At 39.2% G+C, this 23253-nt stretch overlaps 1 protein-coding gene across 6 annotated transcripts in view; it reads left to right on the forward strand.

Annotated features, from left to right (window-relative positions):
• Window positions 1–23253, forward strand: part of Dpy (fibrillin-like protein dumpy) — a 99898-nt gene that overhangs the window by 37340 nt on the left and 39305 nt on the right. For 2 of the 6 annotated variants that reach the window (XM_070297632.1, XM_070297674.1), the window contains exons 24-60: window positions 7–422; window positions 572–722; window positions 813–1065; window positions 1359–1623; window positions 1712–1908; window positions 2031–2297; window positions 2398–2653; window positions 2764–2958; window positions 3038–3220; window positions 3314–3958; window positions 4125–4326; window positions 4402–4577; window positions 4660–4928; window positions 5043–5445; window positions 5530–5769; window positions 6011–6148; window positions 7143–7928; window positions 8514–11723; window positions 12604–12747; window positions 12833–12913; window positions 13346–13528; window positions 13845–14168; window positions 14317–14697; window positions 15045–15368; window positions 15672–15977; window positions 16276–16587; window positions 16667–16981; window positions 17258–17566; window positions 17758–18087; window positions 18233–19207; window positions 19293–19625; window positions 19857–20156; window positions 20334–20663; window positions 21066–21374; window positions 21514–21825; window positions 22061–22378; window positions 22620–23249. In XM_070297632.1, the coding sequence (XP_070153733.1) occupies window positions 7–422; window positions 572–722; window positions 813–1065; window positions 1359–1623; window positions 1712–1908; window positions 2031–2297; window positions 2398–2653; window positions 2764–2958; window positions 3038–3220; window positions 3314–3958; window positions 4125–4326; window positions 4402–4577; window positions 4660–4928; window positions 5043–5445; window positions 5530–5769; window positions 6011–6148; window positions 7143–7928; window positions 8514–11723; window positions 12604–12747; window positions 12833–12913; window positions 13346–13528; window positions 13845–14168; window positions 14317–14697; window positions 15045–15368; window positions 15672–15977; window positions 16276–16587; window positions 16667–16981; window positions 17258–17566; window positions 17758–18087; window positions 18233–19207; window positions 19293–19625; window positions 19857–20156; window positions 20334–20663; window positions 21066–21374; window positions 21514–21825; window positions 22061–22378; window positions 22620–23249 (14768 nt within the window). The remainder of the gene's footprint in view (window positions 1–6; window positions 423–571; window positions 723–812; window positions 1066–1358; window positions 1624–1711; window positions 1909–2030; window positions 2298–2397; window positions 2654–2763; window positions 2959–3037; window positions 3221–3313; window positions 3959–4124; window positions 4327–4401; window positions 4578–4659; window positions 4929–5042; window positions 5446–5529; window positions 5770–6010; window positions 6149–7142; window positions 7929–8513; window positions 11724–12603; window positions 12748–12832; window positions 12914–13345; window positions 13529–13844; window positions 14169–14316; window positions 14698–15044; window positions 15369–15671; window positions 15978–16275; window positions 16588–16666; window positions 16982–17257; window positions 17567–17757; window positions 18088–18232; window positions 19208–19292; window positions 19626–19856; window positions 20157–20333; window positions 20664–21065; window positions 21375–21513; window positions 21826–22060; window positions 22379–22619; window positions 23250–23253) is intronic. The other 4 variants (XM_070297646.1, XM_070297656.1, XM_070297638.1 and 1 more) reach the window with 3 other exon arrangements.

The following is a 23253-nucleotide window of genomic DNA, read 5'->3' on the forward strand; positions in this document are numbered from 1 at the left end:
TTTCAGATGTAGCCATGGATTTATCGCCGGTCCCGAACACTGTCTGGATATAAATGAGTGCGAGGATCAACCGTGTCATCCGAGTGCCGAATGTATTAATCTTCACGGATCTTATCGTTGCACTTGTCCTCAAGGTACCGCGGGCGATCCCATAGGATCGGGCTGTACTCTGCCGCATCAATGCATCTCGCAAACGGATTGTCCGGACACGCAAGCCTGCATTCATCACAACTGTTCGGATCCGTGCTCTTTCGTCGACTGCGGCTTGAATACTATTTGTACCGTTCTGGATCACACGGCTGGTTGTCAATGCCAGCCTGGTTACATCGGCGATGCCTCGGGCTGTTTCAAAGTAGAATGCCTTTCCAATAGTGATTGTCCGATAGATAAATACTGCAATCAGGAGATCAACAAGTGCAGCGGTAAGTTGCCGCGTTATCGCGATACTTACTCTGTATCGATAAAGATTGCGTGGCGCTTGATATATTTATTGTGTTTTAGTAAAAAGATGAAATGCGCGATAAATATCAGATCTTTTAAATCTTTCAATTTTCAACTTCTTTCTTATCAGGTCCTTGCAATCAAGTAAATTGCGGATATGGCAATTGCCTGGCCATCGATCATGTCAGCGTGTGTAAATGCTACCCTGGTTTTGTTCTCATCGACGATATTTGCGCTGACGTTAATGAGTGCTTGCAAAATCCTTGCCATTCCTCAGCTACGTAAGCGATATTTACAATCTTCAATAATTAATTACGAGAACTTGTAACTTCTCAATCGGTATTTCGTAATAACATCTCGAAACAATGTAGATGCCAAAACACGGAGGGATCGTTTGCCTGTGTTTGCCCGCATGGTTTGGTAGGAGATCCATTCAAAACTGGTTGTAAGGAACCCGGCGATTGCTTCACGGATTCGGATTGTCCTAACTCAGCCGCTTGTATTGATAATAAATGCACTAATCCATGCGATGCACCGGAAATTTGCGGTAGAAATGCGGAATGTTTTGCACGCGATCACATTCCAATCTGCAGATGTCCTGGGCAGACAACAGGAAATCCAGCAGTGAGTATTAAATTCATTTCTAAAAAGTTAAGATTTTACGTATTTATAATTAATTACAAAATCCCCATATATTAAAATTAATTTAATTAGAGTATTCATTTTTATAATGATTTTTTATTTAAAATACTTTAAAAAGAAATTAGTTGTTTAATATTATTTTATGCTTGTATAGATAAATAATAATTTTCTGTTTTGAATTAAATTTAAATAAGAAAGGCATCATATATTTTTTTATATAACATTATATATATTTTCCGTTTATAATCGACATTCTAATCGCTTTGCATTTTTAGACGGAGTGTATTCATCTGGAATGCAACTATCATAGCGACTGCAGTCAATCGGATGCATGTTTCGATCATAAATGCGTCGATCCTTGTTCTCTTTCGAACGTTTGTGGACATGGAGCTGATTGTTCCGCGCTCAATCATAGCGCGGTGTGTACTTGTCAACCTGGCGGCACAGGTGATCCGAATCTTGGATGCACGCCGCTCCAGTATTGCAAGACTGATTCGCAATGCGCAACCGGTTCAGTGTGCAACGGAGGTATATGCACAGGTAAATCAAGCTCAGATAATTATGTAAAGATGATAAAATTAATGTTTATTACGAGTTATAAAGTCTAAATCTTATTTGCAACTCGTAGCGCTTTGCGGAAGTACGAGGGATTGTATCGGCGATCAACTCTGCATCAATGGCGTTTGTCAGCCTACTTGCAGAAGTAATTCCAGCTGCCCAGAATATCAATACTGCCATAATAACATATGTGTTCAAGAATTACGTTGCATGTCAGACAATGACTGTGCCTATGATGAAAAGTGTGTTAAAAACAATATTGGACAGGTAATCTTATACGTTTCATTATATACAAAATTTCTATATAAATGCGTGTGAAAATGAACTTTTAACTGTTTCAGTAATTATCAGTGTATAATATATATTCGTCCCTTTGTTAATTATTATAGGCGGAGTGTCGTACAGCTTGTGATTTGATACTCTGCGGCCGTAACGCTGAATGTAAGACTGATAATCACGCCGCAACGTGTTCCTGTAAGCACGGTTTCTTTGGAAACTCTAAAGACGATAAAATCGGCTGTCAGCCTATCGAATGCGAAGTCAACGAAGATTGTACTCAGGAGAAGATCTGTGATCTGCACAGATGTAGAATCGCCTGCCTCGCTCATAATCCTTGTGGCGTAAATGCGATTTGCACAACGGAGAAACACGTACAAGTAATTATCTCGTTCCAGTATCTTTGAGATTAGACCTTTTCATCGGATAGAGTGATGATCTTTATGGTAACGTACGATCTTTGTGTGGTCTCTTCATTAGATTTGTACGTGTCAACCTGGATACACAGGAGAACCCACGCATGCTTGCGAACTGATAGATCACTGTGCTAACGCACCGTGCGCACCGGGTGCATTGTGCGAAAACTCACGGGGGTATTTTAAATGTCATTGTCAGCCCGGTACTGTCGGAGATGCTTATAATAGCGGCTGTCAACCGCCGGTGGAATGTTTCCAGGACACAGACTGTCCGCTAACTGCCAAATGCGTTAATATTAATAACGTACCGAAATGTTTTGGTAATTTTTATTAATTTAAATATTTTGCTTTATATAATTATAATATAATTCTATATAATATAATATATTTAAAAAATATATATGTGTCTTATCTAATTTTCTTGCTCTAGATACTTGCGCACGTATCCGATGTGGTCCAAATGCAGATTGTATCGCGAGTAACCATAGCGCGAGTTGCGAGTGTCGCACCGATTACGAAGGCGATCCGACTAATCTAAGCATAGGATGTCGTCCGAAACCAGTGGTCTGTTCGTCGCACGTCGATTGTCCAGTTAATACCTATTGTTACGAAGACATTTGTCGACGTGAGTAAAAGTTTTCTTTAAATATCAAACTTCAATAAAAGAGATACTCTATTTGATAACATAAATAATATTATTTTAGCATCTTGTCAATCGGATGAAGAATGCAACTTGTCCGATGTTTGCTTGAGCGGACAATGTTTGTATCCGTGTGACGTGAGAGAAGCTTGCGGCATAAACGCCGAATGCAAAGTGAAAAGTCATATTAAACAGTGCAGCTGTCCACCAGGCTTCACCGGCAACTCCGAAGTGGAATGCGTAAGATGTAAGTGTGCGAAGCGCAATTTCTCAATATTTATCATTAAAACAATTTCTCGTCATACTGATTACAAAATTACGAAACCATCATTGCTCGTAGTACCAGTATCCTGTCTAGGAAGCGGAGATTGCAACCAAGGCAACACCTGTCGTGAGAACGTCTGTTTGCCAATCTGCACTATTGACGACGAATGCGCGTTGAACGAAAAGTGCATTCGCGGCAATTGCTTATTAACCTGTCGACTGGACAATGATTGCTTCCTGGGCCACATTTGCCTGAACAATATGTGCACATTTGGCTGTCGTGCCGACGAGGATTGCAACGCGAACGAGGCGTGTTCAGGCAACAAGTGCGTGAATCCGTGCGAGGCCACGCCATGCGGACCAAATGCCAAGTGTATCGTCTTCAACCAACGCGCCACGTGTTCCTGTCCTTCAGGCTTCATGCCGAATCCGACAGCTAAGGTTGCGTGCCTGAGGTCACCCGGTCCGACTTGTACAACTAATCGGGAGTGTGCCGCGGGTATGGCTTGCGTCGCCGGTACATGTACATCTGTGTGCTCGACTAACGAAAACTGCTTGAGTAACGAGAGATGCGACAGCTCTGGTATTTGCAAATCACTCTGCAGACGGGACGAAGACTGCAGGAGTGGCGAGATCTGCGAGGGGCTAGTATGCGTTTCCGGTTGTCGGGCGGACATTGAGTGCCAAGAAAATTATGGGTGTATAAACAACCAATGTACAGGTGGGAATGGAATTCTCTATTAATATTCTTTTTATATAAAAATTCTCTCTTGCGTAAGTTGCGATTATCGAATTTATGGTTTTGCTTTCCTGTAAATTGTTTTCTTCTTTTATATATAATCAGGCGACATATAAATGTATATCATCTTTTGCTTTTACTTTTACAGATCCATGCTCATTGGCTGACGCTTGCGGCGTAAATGCCAAGTGCACGATCGTTAATCATCAAAAGATATGCACGTGCTCGTCGCCCTTAATAGGAGATGCTCGTATTGGATGCAAACAGGCTTTCCTTTCTTGCTCGTCTAAACTCGAATGTTTACCGGGACAAACGTGCTATGGCAGATCTTGTTATTCCATATGTAGAAGGTAAGAGATCACATGAGTATGTGAACGAATTCTCACGGTTTTCTGATGCGTGCTAAATAATTATATTTTTTTTAGTGATGCAAACTGCTTGAGCGATGAACGTTGCGATGGCGGTATTTGTAAAGCTATATGTAACAGCGATGATCACTGTGTTGCGAATCAAATATGTCACAATCGCATGTGCGACATTGGATGTCGCAGCGATAACACATGTCCAAGTGATGAATCTTGTATCAACAATCAATGCAGAAGTAAGTATACTATAAATTATACATCATAAAATTATTACTTTTCAATTACGAGCGACGCAATTGATTGCATTATTATTTTTAGGTCCATGCGAGGGTGGCAAAGCGTGCGGAGAGTGTGCCGGATGTCGCGTTGTAAATCACGTAGCTCAATGTAACTGTCCCGCTAACTATTACGGCAACGCCTTGATCAATTGCGCCAAGACCATGATTCCTTGCGATGGTTTGTGTGAGTGCGACGAGATCGGTTTTTGCACTACCAGTTGCCATAATCAAAACGACTGTTCTTGCGGAGAGGTTTGTCACAATGGCAAATGTCGCATCAAATGCGACATCAATAACGCCTGTCCAAAGGTGAGTTCTGAGAATCTTTTGAGTCTGTTTTATTTTTAGAAATTAATATTAATATATTGCAAAAATTAATATATTATTTAAAATATTGTGCGCATCTTTTTTTATTAAATGCAGGGCTATGTATGCGATGGAGGTTTGTGCCTGGTCGGCTGTCGCACTCATTCCGATTGTCCGTCGTCATTGTCGTGCACGAATGGCCAATGCGAAAATCCGTGTTCCGCTCATGGATCACCCTGCGGAATAAACGCACTATGCCGCGTCTCGAATCATCGTGCGGTCTGCTTATGCCCGGAAGGTTACCAAGGCGAGCCCAGCCAGGAATGCTATCAACTGGAATGCCGTCACGACAACGATTGCGAGCCGAATAAGCATTGCAGCGAGTACGGAGTCTGTACAAATCCATGCTTGCAACATGGCGTTTGCGGCTTTAACGCGCAATGTCGAGTGATCAACAGGAAGGCGCAGTGTTCCTGTCCGCCGGGACATTTTGGCAATCCAAAGATCAATTGCAAGAAAGGTAAATCTATTACGCTCGTGTAAAAATTATATTCGTCAATGCAACAATTTTATATATACATATACGTATTACGATCATTTTCAGGCGGAGACGAATGTCTACGAAGGTCTTGCGGTGTTAACGCTAAATGCCGAGAGACTCTAAATGGTTTTGAATGCACGTGTGATCCGGGATGCCACGGTGATCCACATCAAGTGTGTCTCTGCGATGGCGATCTCTGTAAGGACACTCGTTGCGGTGTCAATGCGGCCTGTCGAATTTATAAGAATCAACCGCAATGTTATTGCCCATCGAATTATCCATCGGGCGATCCGATGCACGAATGTATGTATTATCTTTTTAAAAGATTTAATAAGGTATATATCCTTAAAAGAAATGAAATTCTCGAAAGAAAAATCACGAAGAAAAATGTTAGGTTTTTTTTTTTTTTTTAAATAGATAATTAAGATAAAAAGAGTATGATTATACAAAATCGCAAAAAAAAATTTTTGTATCGTAGCGAAACAATTAATATTCGTTATTTATTTCTGTGATCACTAGCGTCATTAATAATTTGCTGATACAGGTAGCTCGGATAGAGGTTTAGGAGACTGTCGAACAAATGGATGCGGAAAGAATGCCGAGTGCATTCGGGACGGAGCTATATTCGTCTGCCGATGTCCACCAGGTACTAGCGGATCGCCCGATATCGAGTGTACGACAGGTAAGAAGATACAGCCTATTACTAACTTTTTAACCGAGCAGATTGATTAATTTTATGTACAGCATTTTTGTGACTAGCGAGCAATACTGACAATCACAGGAACATGGTCTGTAGAATAACCATGTATCGTCTAGTAGGATTTTTATTAGTAATACATAGATGTATTAATCGAGTGAAATCGTTAACATTGAGAGACAGATGTGATTGGAGCAGTATACAATCGCCATGTAATACTGAATATTTACATATATTTACCCACAGCAAAGAGAGTACAACATTACAAGTGTACATATACAATATATATATATATATATATATATATATACACAATATATAAGACATATATATATAATATATATATATATATATATATATACATATATATATATACAATATAAACCATACTGTACATAATTTTTGATTGAGAAAGAACACGTATCTTACACATATCTCACACATAACTTTATATGTAGAATGTTTATTTCAGTATCCAATCTGTCTTGAGGATGTACTCGTTTACTTTATAGTGCCACTTGAATACAAGGAGGTACACATTTACAATCGACACCATATATATTTATATATATATATATATTTCTATATTTTAGGATTAGTACAGATTGGGAACTGCGAAAGGGACATTCTCATATACCCATGCTTGATATTTGCTGATATTCACGGGTTTTATTATTTCTTTCTATATTCTGAAATCTGTGGGGGCTTGTGTTGTAAATATCGCTGCTTGCCGTTGTAATTTCTCCGAGAAGATATTTAATAAAATGTAAAGTCGTTGTTTTATTTACTCTATACTTCTTCACAGAGCTACCCTACTTTCATCATATATAAATACAAAGCATGTGGTTTATGTTATTTGTGAGAAAGTTTCTTTTCACAGTTCTTATAAATGCTTTTTTCTTTTTTTTTCCTGTCCCACCCACGACCCACCACGACTGACTCTACACCGTTCAACTACACCACTATCGTGTGACAATAGAGCGCGAATGCACCAGCGACTTAGAGTGCCCCAATGAAAAAGCCTGCATAAATCTACAATGTCTGGACCCGTGCGCGCTACGCGGTGCCTGTGGGATCAATGCTCTGTGCCGAGTGGTTCTGCACAAGCCGCGTTGCTCGTGTCCGCAGTGTTATATCGGCATGCCCCACACAGCCTGCCATCCAGATTCTAAATGCGATACGCCCAATCCTAAACCTACGCCAAGCATCAGTTGTTCCTCCGACCACGACTGTCCAGAGAGCCTCTCCTGCCACTCCCAGACAGGCGAGTGTCGCGATCCGTGTTTGAGTTATCGGTATACCTGCGAGATCAACAAGAGGTGTCAGGTACGGAATCGCAGGCCTACGTGCGTTTGCAAATACGGCTTCGTGGTCAACGAAATCGGGGAATTGACCTGCGCTCCTGACACGCTCACCTGCTCAAGGGACTTCGATTGTCCGTCGAACGCCGCGTGCGTCAACGGAAAATGTCAGAATCCCTGTAATGTACGAAACAAAAGACCGTGCCCGGCCGATAAAACCTGCGATGTCCTGGACCACCGTCCCGTGTGCATTTGCACCAAAAACTGCAATCCCTCCCTCTCCATTTGCCTGCGAGACAATGGCTGCTCTCCAGACTTGGCGTGCCGCAACTATCGCTGCGTGGACCCATGCAGAAACTCCACCTGTCCGGCTGATGCCCCCTGTTACGTGGAGGAGCACAAGCCTATCTGCAAGTTCTGTCCCCCCGGCTTTGTGCCAGATACTAAATACGGATGCATGAAAGGTAAACATCATTTCTCAGAAACACTAGTCTGAGTCTTGTCATTAGACATTTTATCACGTCTTTACATTGCCTGGCCTTACACGAGACATACAATTGCTACTTTTCAGTCTTTTCATCGTTCAGACAGCAAAATATGCTGAAAATTTTGTGTTACTCTTATGATCGCTTGTGATTATTTTAACATATTCATAAAAGTGTTTTTAACGCGCGAGAAATTATTTTTTACGATAACGTTTTATGTATATTGTTTTCTTGTTTTGTTGTCTGGATGTATATTTCAGGTTCCAAGTTACAGATACAAGTATCTTCTCCTCATACCCTAAACTCCTGCTCTATTCTGCCAATTTCCTCTGTTGATTTACTCTGAATGATTTTTCCGTTACATCTGTCTCTGTAAAGACCTAAAATATAATGTTTCTTATAATCAGCTTATCTATTACGATGCGAGCATGCTAACTCTTAATTTGTAGTAATTGAAAATAAATTGTAAACTGATTTGTAGCGTAGCTTAATTAAAATCGCTTCTCAATTTCAGTTTTTTGCCACTTTATCAGTTATTATGTTTACGTTATATTATATCCGCAGCAGTTCTTCACCCCATGCCTAAGCCAGTTTGCGAATCCGATGATGACTGCAGTGACGTAGAAGCTTGCGTCGAAAGTTCCTGTGTTGATCCCTGTATCAACGAGTGTCAATTGGCAGTTCAGTGTCGGGTTGAAGCGCACAGGCCTATTTGCAGTTGCGATCCTAACGATAAACATTGTTTATACAATGGCGTAACAACATTACGTTCTATAGATTCAAATCACACACCTTTCGAAACCGTTCATACTACATTACGAACAAGCACTAATCTTCCGCCGTCTACATCTCCTATTTCTACCACGGAAATATCAATTGTTACATACACAGAGAAAGATACAGTTTCTTTAACCGAAGTTACTGAAAATTTGTTGGAAAATGTTACCACCGAAATGATAAGTATATCAGATACAACAGTCGCATTAACAGAAACCGTTACCGAGTTTTCGGATCACACAACGAGTGTACCTTCGATATTGAATGCAACCAAAATTAATATTTTAAACAATACTTTAATTGCAACAACAAACGTTGATATTTTAGAGAACATTACGTCTAGTCGTTTTACTACTTCAGTATTTGAAAGTACTGATTTTATTGAAACTACTTCAATAGAATATACAACAGCACGTACGATTACTATTGAAAGTGAATCAACAACTACTTCTCTTATTCCACGTACAGAAGAAATGATTACAGAAAATGTATTTTCTTCTACCACAACTGCGGCAACAAAGAGTGAATCTGAATTTGATTATGAAAAAAATTCTACAACAATCGAAATGTTCGAAACAACTGCTATTCCGACTGTAACTTTTCCATTTACATTTAATCGTACCGATATTATTGATACTACGATTTCTGATAAGGGCATTGAAATAACAACAATGTCTACGTCGACGGAAGTGAGTAACGTTGCAGAAGTTCCTAAGAATGTAACTATGATTCCTACTATAGAAGTTCCTAATGTAGATGTTGAAGAAACGTCAATAGCTATAGCGACGCAATATTTTACTACACAGTATTTTACTACCACAGAATCTAAAGAATTAACAGTAAAACCGTTAGAAGAAATTACTAAACCATATATAGAAAATACTGATAGCACGATCAGTACTACGACGTTTTCTACGCAAACAGATTATACTGTATCACCTCCAAATATCCTAGAACATGCTGAAACATCTACAATAAATATTGAATATGCCAAAGAAACTACACAAGAATTGAGCACTGCCGAAATTGGATCATTACATACCACTGAGTCATATGTAAAAAACACCACTCCATTATCTGTAATTACATCTGAATCACCTATATCTACGACAAATGAATCAACTGTAATATCAACTGATAATATCAATACTCAGAAAAGTACTGATATTTCTACAATAAACCAATCCGTTATCACTGAACAATATGCTACATCTCGATTTACAGAAGAATATTCTACGAAAGAATTTGAAACATCAGAACAACCTACAGAACAGTACGCTACTTTGAAACAGTATACTACATCCGCACAGTCTACAGAACCGATTTCTACTACTGAACAGTATACTACATCTAAATTTACTACAAAAGGATATTCCACAACAAAACTGCTTGGAACACCGCAACAGTTTACAGAACAATATACTACTTCGAAACAATACAACACTACATTTGCACAACCTACAGGACAGATCTCGACTACGGAACAATATAGCACTCCTGAATATTCTACAGAGCAATATTTTACAATAGAACAATTCAAAACATCGCAGCAACCTACAGAACAATATACTACTTTGAAACAATATACTGAAGAGTTTACAGAACATATTTCTACTACAGAACGTTATAGCACATTGGAACATACCGCAGAAAATCGTTCCACTACAGAACAGCTTACAACAGAACAGACTACAGAACAATACACTACATTTGCACAACCTACAGGACAGATCTCGACTACGGAACAATATAGCACTCCTGAATATTCTACAGAGCAATATTTTACAATAGAACAATTCAAAACATCGCAGCAACCTACAGAACAATATACTACTTCGAAACAATACACTGAAGAGTTTACAGAACATATTTCTACTACAGAACGTTATGGCATATCGGAACATACCGCAGAAGATCGTTTCACTACAAAACAGCTTACAACAGAACAAACTACAGAACAATACACTACATTTGCACAACCTACAGGACAGATCTCGACTACGGAACAATATAGCACTCCTGAATATTCTACAGAGCAATATTTTACAATAGAACAATTCAAAACATCGCAACAACCTACAGAACAATACACTACCTCGAAACAATACACCGAAGAGTTTACAGAATATATTTCTACTACAGAACGTTATGGCACATCAGAAAATACCACAGAAAAACATTTCACTACAGAACAGCTTAGGACATCAGAACAGGCGACAGAGCAATATACTATATTTGCACAATCTACAGAACAGGTTATAACTACGGAACAATACCGTACTCCTGAATATTTTACAGAAGAATATTCTACTACGGAACAGCTCAAAACATCACAACAACCTACAGAAGAATCTACTATTTTAAAACAATATACTACGATTGAAGAATCGACCGAACAAACTTCCACTACGAAACGTTATAGCACAGAAGAATATTTTATTACAGAACAGCTTGAGACATCAAAGCAGCCTACAGAACAACACACTATATCTGAACAATCTACAAAACAGATCTCTATTACAGAAGAATATAGTACTTTTGAATATCCTACAGAAGAGCATTCTACTACAGAACAGCCCATCACATCTACGCAATCGTTTACTACAGTACAACATAGTACAGCTGAATACTCTACAGAAGAATATTCTACTGCAGAAAATGGCACTACTTTTGAAAAATCTACAGAACAATACTCGATGGAACAATATACACCTGAACAGCACATTACAACAGAATATTCTACGACAGAACAATATGCGACAATGCAATATTCTACAGAACAATCCACCACGTCTGAAATTGCTTGGAATAAAACAGATATGACTTGCATCTTGGATATAGATTGCACAGAATGCGAGACTTGCGTGGATCGTTTATGCCAGAATCCGTGTAAGGCCTATAATCCATGCCCAGAGAATGTTTTATGCGATGTTCTGAATCATCGGCCTGTGTGTTTAGAATCAGAGCAGAGTACATCTAATTGTAGCATACTCCCAGGTAAAAATTTTTCTCGTCGGGAGTTTTATAATTGTGGTATTATTTTATGTGTCACTGTCACACCGATATTGTCTGCAAGCTTCCTCCAATGTGAGCCCATTATTATCGTATCCAGATGAAAATTGAAAGCAACCAATTCTGGAGGGTGTAAACATTGCTTGTCGAATGATCGGTTATTTCATGAAATGGCTAATTTATGTAATGAATGACAGAATGCCATTGATATCATAAGGGCGATGCGTAAATCGAACACCTGTCTATATCCCGTATGACGGTCGTGCCGAAAATAGTCAACAGGCAGTCAGACAGTCTTCCCAAATGCAGACAAGGACTGCTGCATTAGCGTTCTTTGCATGATTATGTATATTAATACGCTTCTGCACGACTTTCTGTGTTTCATAGCTAATTTAACATGTAATAAATTGCAATTTTTGTCGTCTATGCTCTGGGAAAATCGTTTTTTTACGCTGTTCACTACTGCATATAAAGAAACTCTTGTCACAAGATCAATGTTATTGTAAATAATATAGATCGTAATCACAAAAGAAAATTTAAATTTTAAAATTTATTTAAAGATAGGACATTAATGTCTCTCTTAGCTCTCTTATACTGGACACATAACACAGATATCATTATCTCTCATAAAGGAAAAAGTACATTGTTCTTGTTCACGTTTATGTATTGCACTGGCGCAATGCCTATATGATAGAGCTAAGTAAAATGTTATAGCTACCGTTTTTGATAGAATATACCAAGAAATAGTGGTTAAAGATTAAGCCAAATAGATTTTCCGTTGGGAAGTGTATATTAACATTCCACTACGCTCTTTTCTACACCCATGACATTAATTTCCGCATCTAATGTGCGTCTGTTCCGTTAGACGTGAAATGTGCAACACATAACGACTGCCCCATCCAATTGGCTTGCGTGAATCAACAATGCGTGAATCCTTGCAACTTGGGCAATCCGTGCGACTTCGTCGAAGAATGTCATGTTCAATATCATAGACCGGTCTGCTTCGAAAGTAAGGTTCACGATTAAATCGGATAACATTTTACATATATCCATTTCCGAAAAAAAAAATTATTATTTTATTTAAATTCTTTTAGGAGTGGACAGCAATAAAGCGGAATGTCCTTACTGCCCACCTGGTATGCAATGCGATCCGTCAACCAACACGTGCGTCAAAGGTTCGTACGAGCGTCAACATTATGTTTGGATGCAACTAATTTTATTTTCAGTCATTTATAACTATCGAAAGATTTGTAAATATGTATGTACTGTACATATGCATATCTCACGTATATATTTTGCAAATTATATATATAAGATTCTCCGTTCTTTTAAAAAAGCACAGAATATTTATTTAATAATATTATTACAAATGTCGTACATGATCGCGACGAATGATCTTTTCGAGATATTCATGTCTTTTCTTTATTTAGGAGAATGTTTTTCTCCTGATTCACATATTTTTCGCATATGTGCAAGAAAGGCTAATGCTGCAATAGAAAAGAAGAGAAAATCACATGCTGCGCAAAGAAAATTTCTTTCATTTCAAGTTCTATAACTCGTGCACTACACTTTCTGGGGCTACATGGGCTTTCTCACTCTTTCTCTAGCGGGTTGCACTAGCAACAGGGATTGTCCACTGATAGAGGCGTGCATCGGGCATACTTGCCAGGAGCCGTGTCTAGTTCGAAATCCTTGCGCGGAACATGCTGTTTGTATTAATACGAATCATGGAGCAGATTGCAGTTGTGAAGAAGGTTATCACGGAAACGGATTCTCCTATTGTGATTTGCGTAAGTTCTTGGCGATATTAAAAACGAATATATACACGCACAAATATATATATATATATATATATATATATATATATATATAAGAGTTTGAATTATATTATATAATTTTATATTTTCTAAAATTATATAATATATGTATTAAGTCAATGTATTATTTTCTCAGCTATTTAAAGCAATAGATTGATGCAAAAATCTATAATAAAGATTAATGATGTATACACATATAAATTTATCATAGAATTATAGAATAATTCAATGAAAGATGAATTTATAAAAAATATAGATAAAAATTGATATTAAAAATTTTTTATTTTAGTGGAAGAAACGAAGAATATTTGCCAATATAACGAAGATTGTTCTCCGAACAAATACTGCGATCGACTCAATAGACAGTGTATCAATCCTTGCATCGAGTTCGACTGCGGAGAAAACACGAAGTGTGTCTCCAGTAACCATCAAGCGCAGTGCACATGTCTTCCAGGATATCAAGGAAATCCCCATATTGGCTGCCAGGAAATATCAATTTCCGATCCTTGCGTTCCAAATCCTTGCGGTTTGAACGCGTTGTGCGAGAATGATAATGGAAATCCCGTCTGTTTCTGTCCAAAAGGTCTAACAGGAAGTCCGTTCGAGCAATGCAGTATGTATAAAGTTTTATGGAATATTATAATAATCTCATTTATGTATGCTTCAGTTTATAAATACATAGATAATTTATTTTGCATAAAAATATTATTGCGAAATGTAAAAATAAATATTTTTCTAAATCGATTCTGTAATGTGTTTAGTTCCTGAAGGCGATCAATGCGATGGCGATCCTTGCGGTGCTAACTCGGGCTGCCGGGTAGTTAACGGACAAGTGAAATGTTTCTGTCTACCAGGATACGAAGGAAATCCACCGCGCACTCCCTGCGCACTTCCCAGTATTTCCTGCGATCCTTCTCCATGCGGTCCCAATACTCGCTGTTCCGTGTTGGAGAATGGCTTCGCGAAGTGTACCTGTCTACCTGGATACATCGAAAGCCCGAATACTATTCGAGGATGCGTACCGCAAGCCGATCAATGTGAAATTAATCCGTGTGGTCTTGGAGCGAGATGTAACAGTACGAGAGTACCACCTTGTTATTGTCCGGATCTCATGATTGGAAATCCATACAAAAGTTGCGGAGGTAATCATTATCAGTGATTCAATATCTATCAAAAAAAGATTTTATCTAACATAACAAGTATTGAAAATTGCATTCAATGCAGTTTTTTTTTTTAACATAAACAAGCTGTTGAGATAAGTCGTAATATATAAATTCTTGAGAGAAGTTTTATCATTTTTATTTTTTTATTTTTTTTAATTACATTGTGTTTTCGATTTACTTTAAATATATTTCGCTTTTGAATTTTTTCAAATTTTCAAGTATTGTATAATTATTTTATATTTTTCTATAATAATTATCTTAAATTATAATTAAAATCAAGAATGCTACAATTAACAATAAAATGTTTTATTAATTGTTATGTGTAGCACGCCCAGCAGAACCATATGATCCTTGTCTGCTATCACCTTGCGGCAAAAACGCCATTTGCACGGCGATCGATGGCATAGCTAAATGCACGTGCATACCGCCGTTCGTTGGCAATCCTTATATAGACGGTTGCGAAGCCGAATGTATTGTTAATCGAGATTGCGAGAGTCATCTGGCTTGCTTCAATCAGCATTGCAGGGATCCGTGTCCCGGCGTGTGCGGTGCGAATGCGCATTGCGAAGTCATCAATCATCTTCCGATGTGCTCTTGCTTGCCGGGATACACCGGCGATCCGTTTAGAGCCTGCAAAGTGGAAAAACCTTGTATGCAGACATTTTTTAGTTTATATATTTTCCATATCCGCTTTGTTTTTTATTTGTTATATATAGTATTATTGTCAATTTATATGACAGAAAAAAAGCATCAAATTTATACTTACAATTAATTATAAGATATTTAAAAAATTTTTCTACATCTCTATGTTGTCAAATATTCTATTTTAAGATGTATATACGATTAAAATTATACGGTAAATTTATATTGACAATAATAATAATGTAGGAAGAAGAATAAATATGTGATAATAATATAGGAAGAGATCTGATTTGACTGTATTTTTTTTACAGTAGTACCAGATCAAAATCCGTGTATGCCATCACCATGCGGTCCGCATAGTATCTGCCGTGTGATGAACGACCGTGCAGTTTGTTCCTGCAGTCCTGGTTATCAGGGTACTCCGCCGCATTGCCGTCCAGAGTGTCTCGTCAGCACGGAATGCCCAGCTCATCTGGCTTGCATTAATCAAAAATGTAACGATCCTTGTCCGGGATTGTGCGGTTTGAATGCCGATTGCCAAGTCATCAATCACAATCCTATCTGTAGTTGTCCTCGTCAGTACATTGGCGATCCATTCACGCATTGCGCTAAGGAAGGTAATATATTATGTTAGCAAATTTTAATAATTAATTTATTAAATAAAAAAATATATAGATTGTTTATATGCTAATTAATAAAAAAATAAGCAAATAATACTCAATTAATAACTGAAACATGTTTAATTTTTCCAATTTTCAAATATATGGCACAAGGAGAAGATCTCCACAGATTATAATTATATAAATTTTCTATATAAAATTTAATTTTTTTATAAACTAAATAAGTAATATTCTAATTATATTAAACACACATTTCTACGTGTAAAAAAGATTTTCAACATATAATTGTTTTCAGAACCATTACCACCAACCAGTGTGAATCCTTGTTTGCCATCGCCTTGCGGATCGAATGCTGATTGTCGCGTCCAAGAGAATCATCCTATATGCACGTGCATCGGCGGTATGTTCGGAGCACCACCGAATTGCAGACCGGAATGTATGATCGATCAAGATTGCATCAGTTCTTTGGCTTGTATTCAAAAGAAATGTTTGGATCCGTGCGTTGGATCATGCGGTTTTAACACGAATTGTACGGTGCAGAATCATCGACCTATATGCCAATGTTATGAAGGCTATGAAGGTGATCCTTTCTCAGGCTGCGCCAAAGGTAAGAGTTTTCAAACATTTTTACGGATACTCGGTTCATTGTGTAACTTGCATAATCTGAATATTTCTTCGCTTTATAGCCGTTTTCCCAGCGCAATTGCCATGCGATCCTTCGCCGTGCGGTGCAAACGCTGTATGTAAAGAGCGTAACGGTGCGGGCTCTTGTACATGTCTGCCCGATTATACCGGGGATCCGTACGTCGGCTGCAGACCGGAATGCGTGCAGAACTCGGATTGCGTTCACACAAAGGCTTGCATTAACAACAAGTGCAAGGATCCTTGTGTAGGCGCATGCGGAATTAACGCGCAATGCCAGGTTTATAATCATCAACCATCCTGCAGTTGCCTGTACGGTTACACTGGAGATCCGCTTACATCTTGCCACATACCAATAAGTATAAATGCCATTTTTGATATCTCTATTATAATGAATAAGTGTTCGAGTTAGAGTTTTTCAAAAAAGAATTAAAACAACGGATATATACATGTACGAGTATATACACGTACATGTACATATACCTGATTTATTGCATAATTCCATACTCTTATTACGATATGTAACTACAATGCTAATAAAAAATCGTTACTTGATTCTAATCCTTAATCCTTAAAGAAATTTTAACTCGAATGAAATATTCAATTATCTTTTTAATATGATTTATTTTTTATAGAACCTCCAGTGCAAGGTGATACGTGCCAACCATCTCCCTGCGGACCCTATAGTAACTGCCGCGTTATCGATAATCACGCAGTGTGTTCCTGCCAACCTAATTACATTGGCAGCCCACCATCCTGCCGACCGGAATGCGTAGTCAGCACGGATTGTAGTCCAAACGCGGCGTGCATCAATCAGAGATGCAAAGATCCATGCGTAGGCACGTGCGGTGTAAATGCAGATTGTCGAGTGATCAATCATAATCCAGTCTGTATTTGCGCGATCGGTTATAGCGGAGATCCGTTCTTTGGATGTGTCAAAGAAGGCAAGTCTCAAGCTGGTATTTAAGTGACTGTCTTAAAATTTATACAATATTTAAAATATTTATACAGTATTTTAAATGTTATAATATTATTATGTGAAAGAGTAAAAAAAATTAGCAAAAATAAGAATTTAACTTTTATATGTAATTTTATATAATTATTATATAATTGTTTTGAAATTTATCGATTATAGTAGAGGTAACACCAGCACCAAGACCAAGCGGCAATCCATGCGTTCCTTCGCCATGTGGACCGAATTCACAGTGTCGGGTAATTGACGGCTTCCCGGCATGCTCGTGTTTGCCAAATTATGTGGGCCGGGCACCAAATTGCCGTCCCGAGTGTGTCATAAACGAAGGATGTCCCGGAAACCTGGCGTGTCAGAAAGAGCAATGCGTGGATCCGTGTCCAGGCTCTTGTGGCGTGAACACATATTGCAATGTCGTGAAACACAATCCCGTCTGCATTTGTAACGATGGTTACACTGGCAATCCATTCACGGAATGTACACCTATCGTAGAAGGTATGCTTTTCCGACGCGCACTCGTGTCTTGGATCATGCGAAATATTATATCAGTACGTTATAGCAACGCGTCTTGTAATTCATTTTTATTAAAAATTATTTATTAATTATTTAATATAATTCATAATTAATTCTTTACATGCAGCACCCATTACAACGGAACAACCACGTACACCGTGTAATCCATCACCGTGTGGCGCCAACGCCGTATGCAACGAACGGAACGGCGTCGGATCTTGCACATGTCTGCCGCAGTATTTCGGCGATCCATATATTGCTTGCAGACCCGAATGCGTGACCAACGCCGACTGCGATCGCAGCAAGGCCTGTCTGAACAACAAATGTATTAATCCTTGTCCAGGTACCTGCGGCCAGGATGCCACATGTCGGGTGGTTAATCATGCTCCCATGTGTTCCTGTCTGCCGGGTTATACCGGCGATCCGGTGAACGGCTGCACCATCGTCGATATCGCGACGCCATTACCGTCGCCGATCGATCCATGCGATCCATCACCGTGCGGACCCAACAGTAACTGCCGAATTCAAAACGGACACGCGGTATGCCTGTGCCAACCAGGATTCTCCGGCATTCCGCCTACCTGTCGACCGGGATGCATCGTTAGCTCCGAGTGTCCGCAAAACAAGGCGTGCATTCATAACAACTGCGCGGACCCATGTCCTGGTTCCTGCGGACAGAACACGAATTGTCTCACGGTGAATCATAATCCCATCTGCAGCTGTGCTAGCGGCTACTCTGGCGATCCCTTCGTGCACTGCGTCAGAATCAGCACCACGTCTCCGTTGCCGAAGGGAGAGGAAGATCCGTGTTTCCCCAATCCATGCGGTCCCAATTCGCAATGTAAAGTAATAGGTTTGTATCCGGCATGCTCCTGCTTGCAGAACTACATCGGCCGTCCGCCTAACTGCAGGCCGGAATGCACCGATAATTCGGAATGCCTCAACACCGCGGCATGCATCAACCAGAGATGTAAGAATCCCTGTCCCGGTGCTTGTGGCGAGCTCGCCAGATGCACAGTGCAGAATCACGTTGCATTCTGTACTTGTCCGGAAGGATATGAAGGCGAGCCTACCGTGCGTTGCGTTTTGGCGCTTCCGCCAGGTGAGTAGAAATTTCAATATCTGACAAACTAAATTGCTAAGTTTAACTATATGTATATGTATATTTTTGTCGTGCATATTTATAGCGATAGACAGACCCGTCTCGAATCCGTGCTCGCCGAATCCTTGCGGTCCTAATGCGCAATGTCGTGAGAGAAACGGAGCAGGCGCTTGCGGATGTCCATCAGATCTGATTGGTGATCCTTACGACATTGTCAAGGGATGCCACAGGGAATGCGAAACAAACAATGATTGCGCACCGCAGCTGGCGTGTGTTGGTTTTAAATGTACGGATCCGTGTCCCAATACTTGCGGAACATTGTCTATATGCAATGTACAAGCGCACGTTCCTGTCTGCTTGTGCCCACCAGGATACACGGGAGATCCATATTTCGCTTGCGAAATCAAGGAAATGACAAGTATGTTTTAAATATGTTGATAATTATAATATTATTGCGTTAACGAGATATCAATAATAATTATTATATTTAATATTATCTTGCGCAATATCGGTATACTATTATTAAACATAAATAAAAAATCATATTAATCACAACTATCAAGAATTGCAATAAATTATTTTTAAATAATTTTATTAATATAATTAAAAATTTTGTGTAAAATGTATGAAATAATATCGTTCTCTTCAGAAACGTTAGAACCATGTTCTCCATCACCTTGCGGACCCAACAGTAAATGCCGAGTCATTAACGGTCAAGCCGTATGCAGCTGTTTACCAGATTATAAGGGAATTCCGCCATCGTGTAGACCAGAATGCATCGTTAATGCTGAATGTCCGCCACATCTGGCATGTGTAAATACGAAATGCGCGGATCCATGCCCAAATACCTGCGGACTGAGAGCGCAATGTACTACAAAAAATCACAATCCGATTTGCACTTGCCCTGCCGGTTTCACAGGAGATCCTTTCACTTTGTGCTCACCATACGGTAAGCATTATATATATTCTATTTGTATTCTTGCGTTAACGTTAACGGAAATATCATATTTCTACAAAATTTGCTTTTACGAAAAATTATATTTCTTATCATATTAATGCGCGCGCGAACAAATTAATATATAAATTTTTTTCTAGATATAAAGATATATAACGATCGTTTTTTTAGTTCCTGACGATATCCCGATAACTGAACGGCCACCATCGTGCACCCCGTCGCCTTGCGGTCCGAACTCTTTGTGTCAAATCATATCCGGCAATCCTGCGTGCTCCTGCCTGCCTAATTACATTGGTGTACCGCCACAATGTCGACCAGAATGCATTTTGAGCTCCGAGTGCAAGAGTCACTTTGCGTGCGTTAATCAGAGATGCTCGGATCCGTGTCCAGGCTCGTGCGGAATAAACGCTCAATGTCACGTATTGAATCACTTGCCGGTTTGTACATGCATGGAAGGTTTTACTGGGGATCCATTTACGCAATGCAGCATTATTCCGCCAGGTAATAATAAATAAAATGTAAAATAATGTATTATATTGTATAAATATGAGCCGTATAATCTAATTTGTGAAAAATTAATATAAAGACAAACTATTCCTGAAAAAAAAAAAAAAAAAAAAAAAAGAAATTAAGAATCTGTATAAAACGTATCACCATACATTTTGTAACTATGAGATATATAAATAATAAAAATTATATTTTATATTATTATAAAATATAATATTTATAAATTTTAATATAATATTTATAATACAATTATAAAATATAATATAATTTTATATATTGTCGCGATAATGGAATAATATCTCTCTATTGTATCGCTAACAATATTACTCGATCTTGCATTACGAAATACACGTCAATGACTAATTTGTTTTTAATAATAAATATTTTTGTTTTTAGTTACGGAACCACCGTCTACGGATCCTTGCGCTCTATTTCCGTGTGGTTCGAACGCCATATGTGATAACGGCGAATGCAAATGCCTGCCCGAATACACCGGTAATCCTTATGAAGCTTGCCGTCCCGAATGTATTCTCAATTCCGAATGTCCTCGCGATAAAACTTGTCTGAAGAATAAATGCAAGGATCCTTGCCCCGGAATATGCGGTCAAAATGCGCGATGCGACGTCGTGAATCACATTCCTGTCTGCTCCTGTGCATCCGGATATGTAGGTGATCCATTCGTCAACTGTCGCGTTCAACCTACAGGTATATAAAAATATTTTGCAGTTATTTTTCTTTTCTCGCTTTGAATAGTATTGTCATTATAATTTTGTTGTATCACTTCTCTTTATCGAAATTTAAATTAATATCGTTTTGCGAAATTAATTTTTACCTTACATCGCAGTGCCGGAATCTCGACGAGACCCTTGCACACCCTCGCCTTGTGGACCGAACAGTCAATGCCGTAATATCGAGGATCACGCTGTGTGCTCTTGTCTCCGGGGTTACCTCGGTTCTCCGCCATCCTGCAGACCAGAATGTCTCGTTAGTTCTGAATGCCCGCCAACGCGGGCTTGCGTAAACAAGAAGTGCACAGACCCGTGCCTGGGTTCTTGCGGTTTGAATGCGAGATGCGAAGTAATCAACCACTCGCCAATATGCAGCTGTTCACCCGTGCAAACGGGAGATCCTTTCAAGAGTTGTTACGACATTCCAAGTAAGAAAAATCAATAATTATTTTATCAATAACCTTCTAACACAAAAAATAATATTACAATTATGTAATATCCATAAAATATGGCTTTTGTAATATCGATAAGATATGATTTTAATGATTTTCAAAAATGATAAGAATTTATTTCTACGATCATTATCAAAAGCTGTGCTTGCAATAATTCTTGATAAAGCGCGAATGAAAGGGATAGATACAGACTATTATATTGATGTTTCAGTTCCAGCGGAACCTAAAGATCGAGGCGATCCCTGTATTCCTTCGCCATGCGGACCAAACGCGATTTGTCAGAATGCAAACGGTCAACCATCATGTTCGTGTTTGCCTACGTACATCGGCATTCCGCCATCATGCCGGCCGGAGTGTTTGATTAACCCTGACTGCCCGCCGGAAAAATCTTGTATAAATATGAAATGTAAAGATCCCTGCCCAGGATCCTGCGGGGACAATGCTGAGTGCAAAGTAGTGAATCACGCAGTGACCTGTTCGTGTAAAATTGGATATATTGGCAATCCGTTTGTGCAATGCGTGCTAGAAGGTAGGTTATTCGCTTATTCTGATTTTTATATCAAGTATTAAAGAAGCAATCATTTTTTTAAATATCTTTTATCAAAAACCCTCTCATAAATTTAAATATTTCTTTCTTTCTGCACGAAATTATTCTTGTATTTATTTTACTTCGTATTATTTTACTTTGCACCATTGAATTTTATCTTTAATGCATTAAAATCCTTGCGTTATTAGTTATTTAATTACTTAGCAATTTTTTAATTTCTTAGAGGAAACGATGAATCCATGCGAGCCTTCGCCATGCGGAGCCAACGCGATCTGTCAGCAACGAGATAACGCGGGCGCTTGCATATGTATCGACGATTATTCCGGAAATCCCTACGAGGGCTGTCAACCAGAATGTGTTCTGAGCGCGGATTGTCCCACGAACAAGGCTTGTATTCGTAATAAGTGCAAGGATCCTTGTCCAGGCGTATGCGGTGTACGAGCACAGTGTTCGGTCATCAATCACATTCCCACGTGTACTTGCGAACCTGGGTACATCGGCGATCCGTTTACGATTTGCACACTTCAACCGGAAATTGATACGGAGCCCACCATCAGAGATCCGTGTTCCCCGACACCCTGCGGACCGAACAGCTTGTGCCGTGCGGTAAACAATCAAGCCGTCTGCACGTGTCAAGAGTCTTTCGTAGGCGTTCCGCCGAATTGCAAGCCAGAATGCGTCGTCAATTCTGAGTGTCCGCAAAATAGAGCGTGCTACAAATATAAGTGTACAGATCCGTGCCCTGGTACTTGCGGAATCGAAGCCAATTGCCGTGTCATTAATCACAATCCGCTCTGCAGCTGTTCGCAGGGAAAGACGGGCGATCCTTTCTTCAGATGTTTCCCCGAACCCGGTAA

Source organism: Polyergus mexicanus, unplaced genomic scaffold, assembly GCF_030449975.1.
Source record: "Polyergus mexicanus isolate NDT 795.1 unplaced genomic scaffold, iyPolMexi1.0 SCAF_1, whole genome shotgun sequence".
NCBI lineage: Eukaryota > Metazoa > Arthropoda > Insecta > Hymenoptera > Formicidae > Polyergus > Polyergus mexicanus.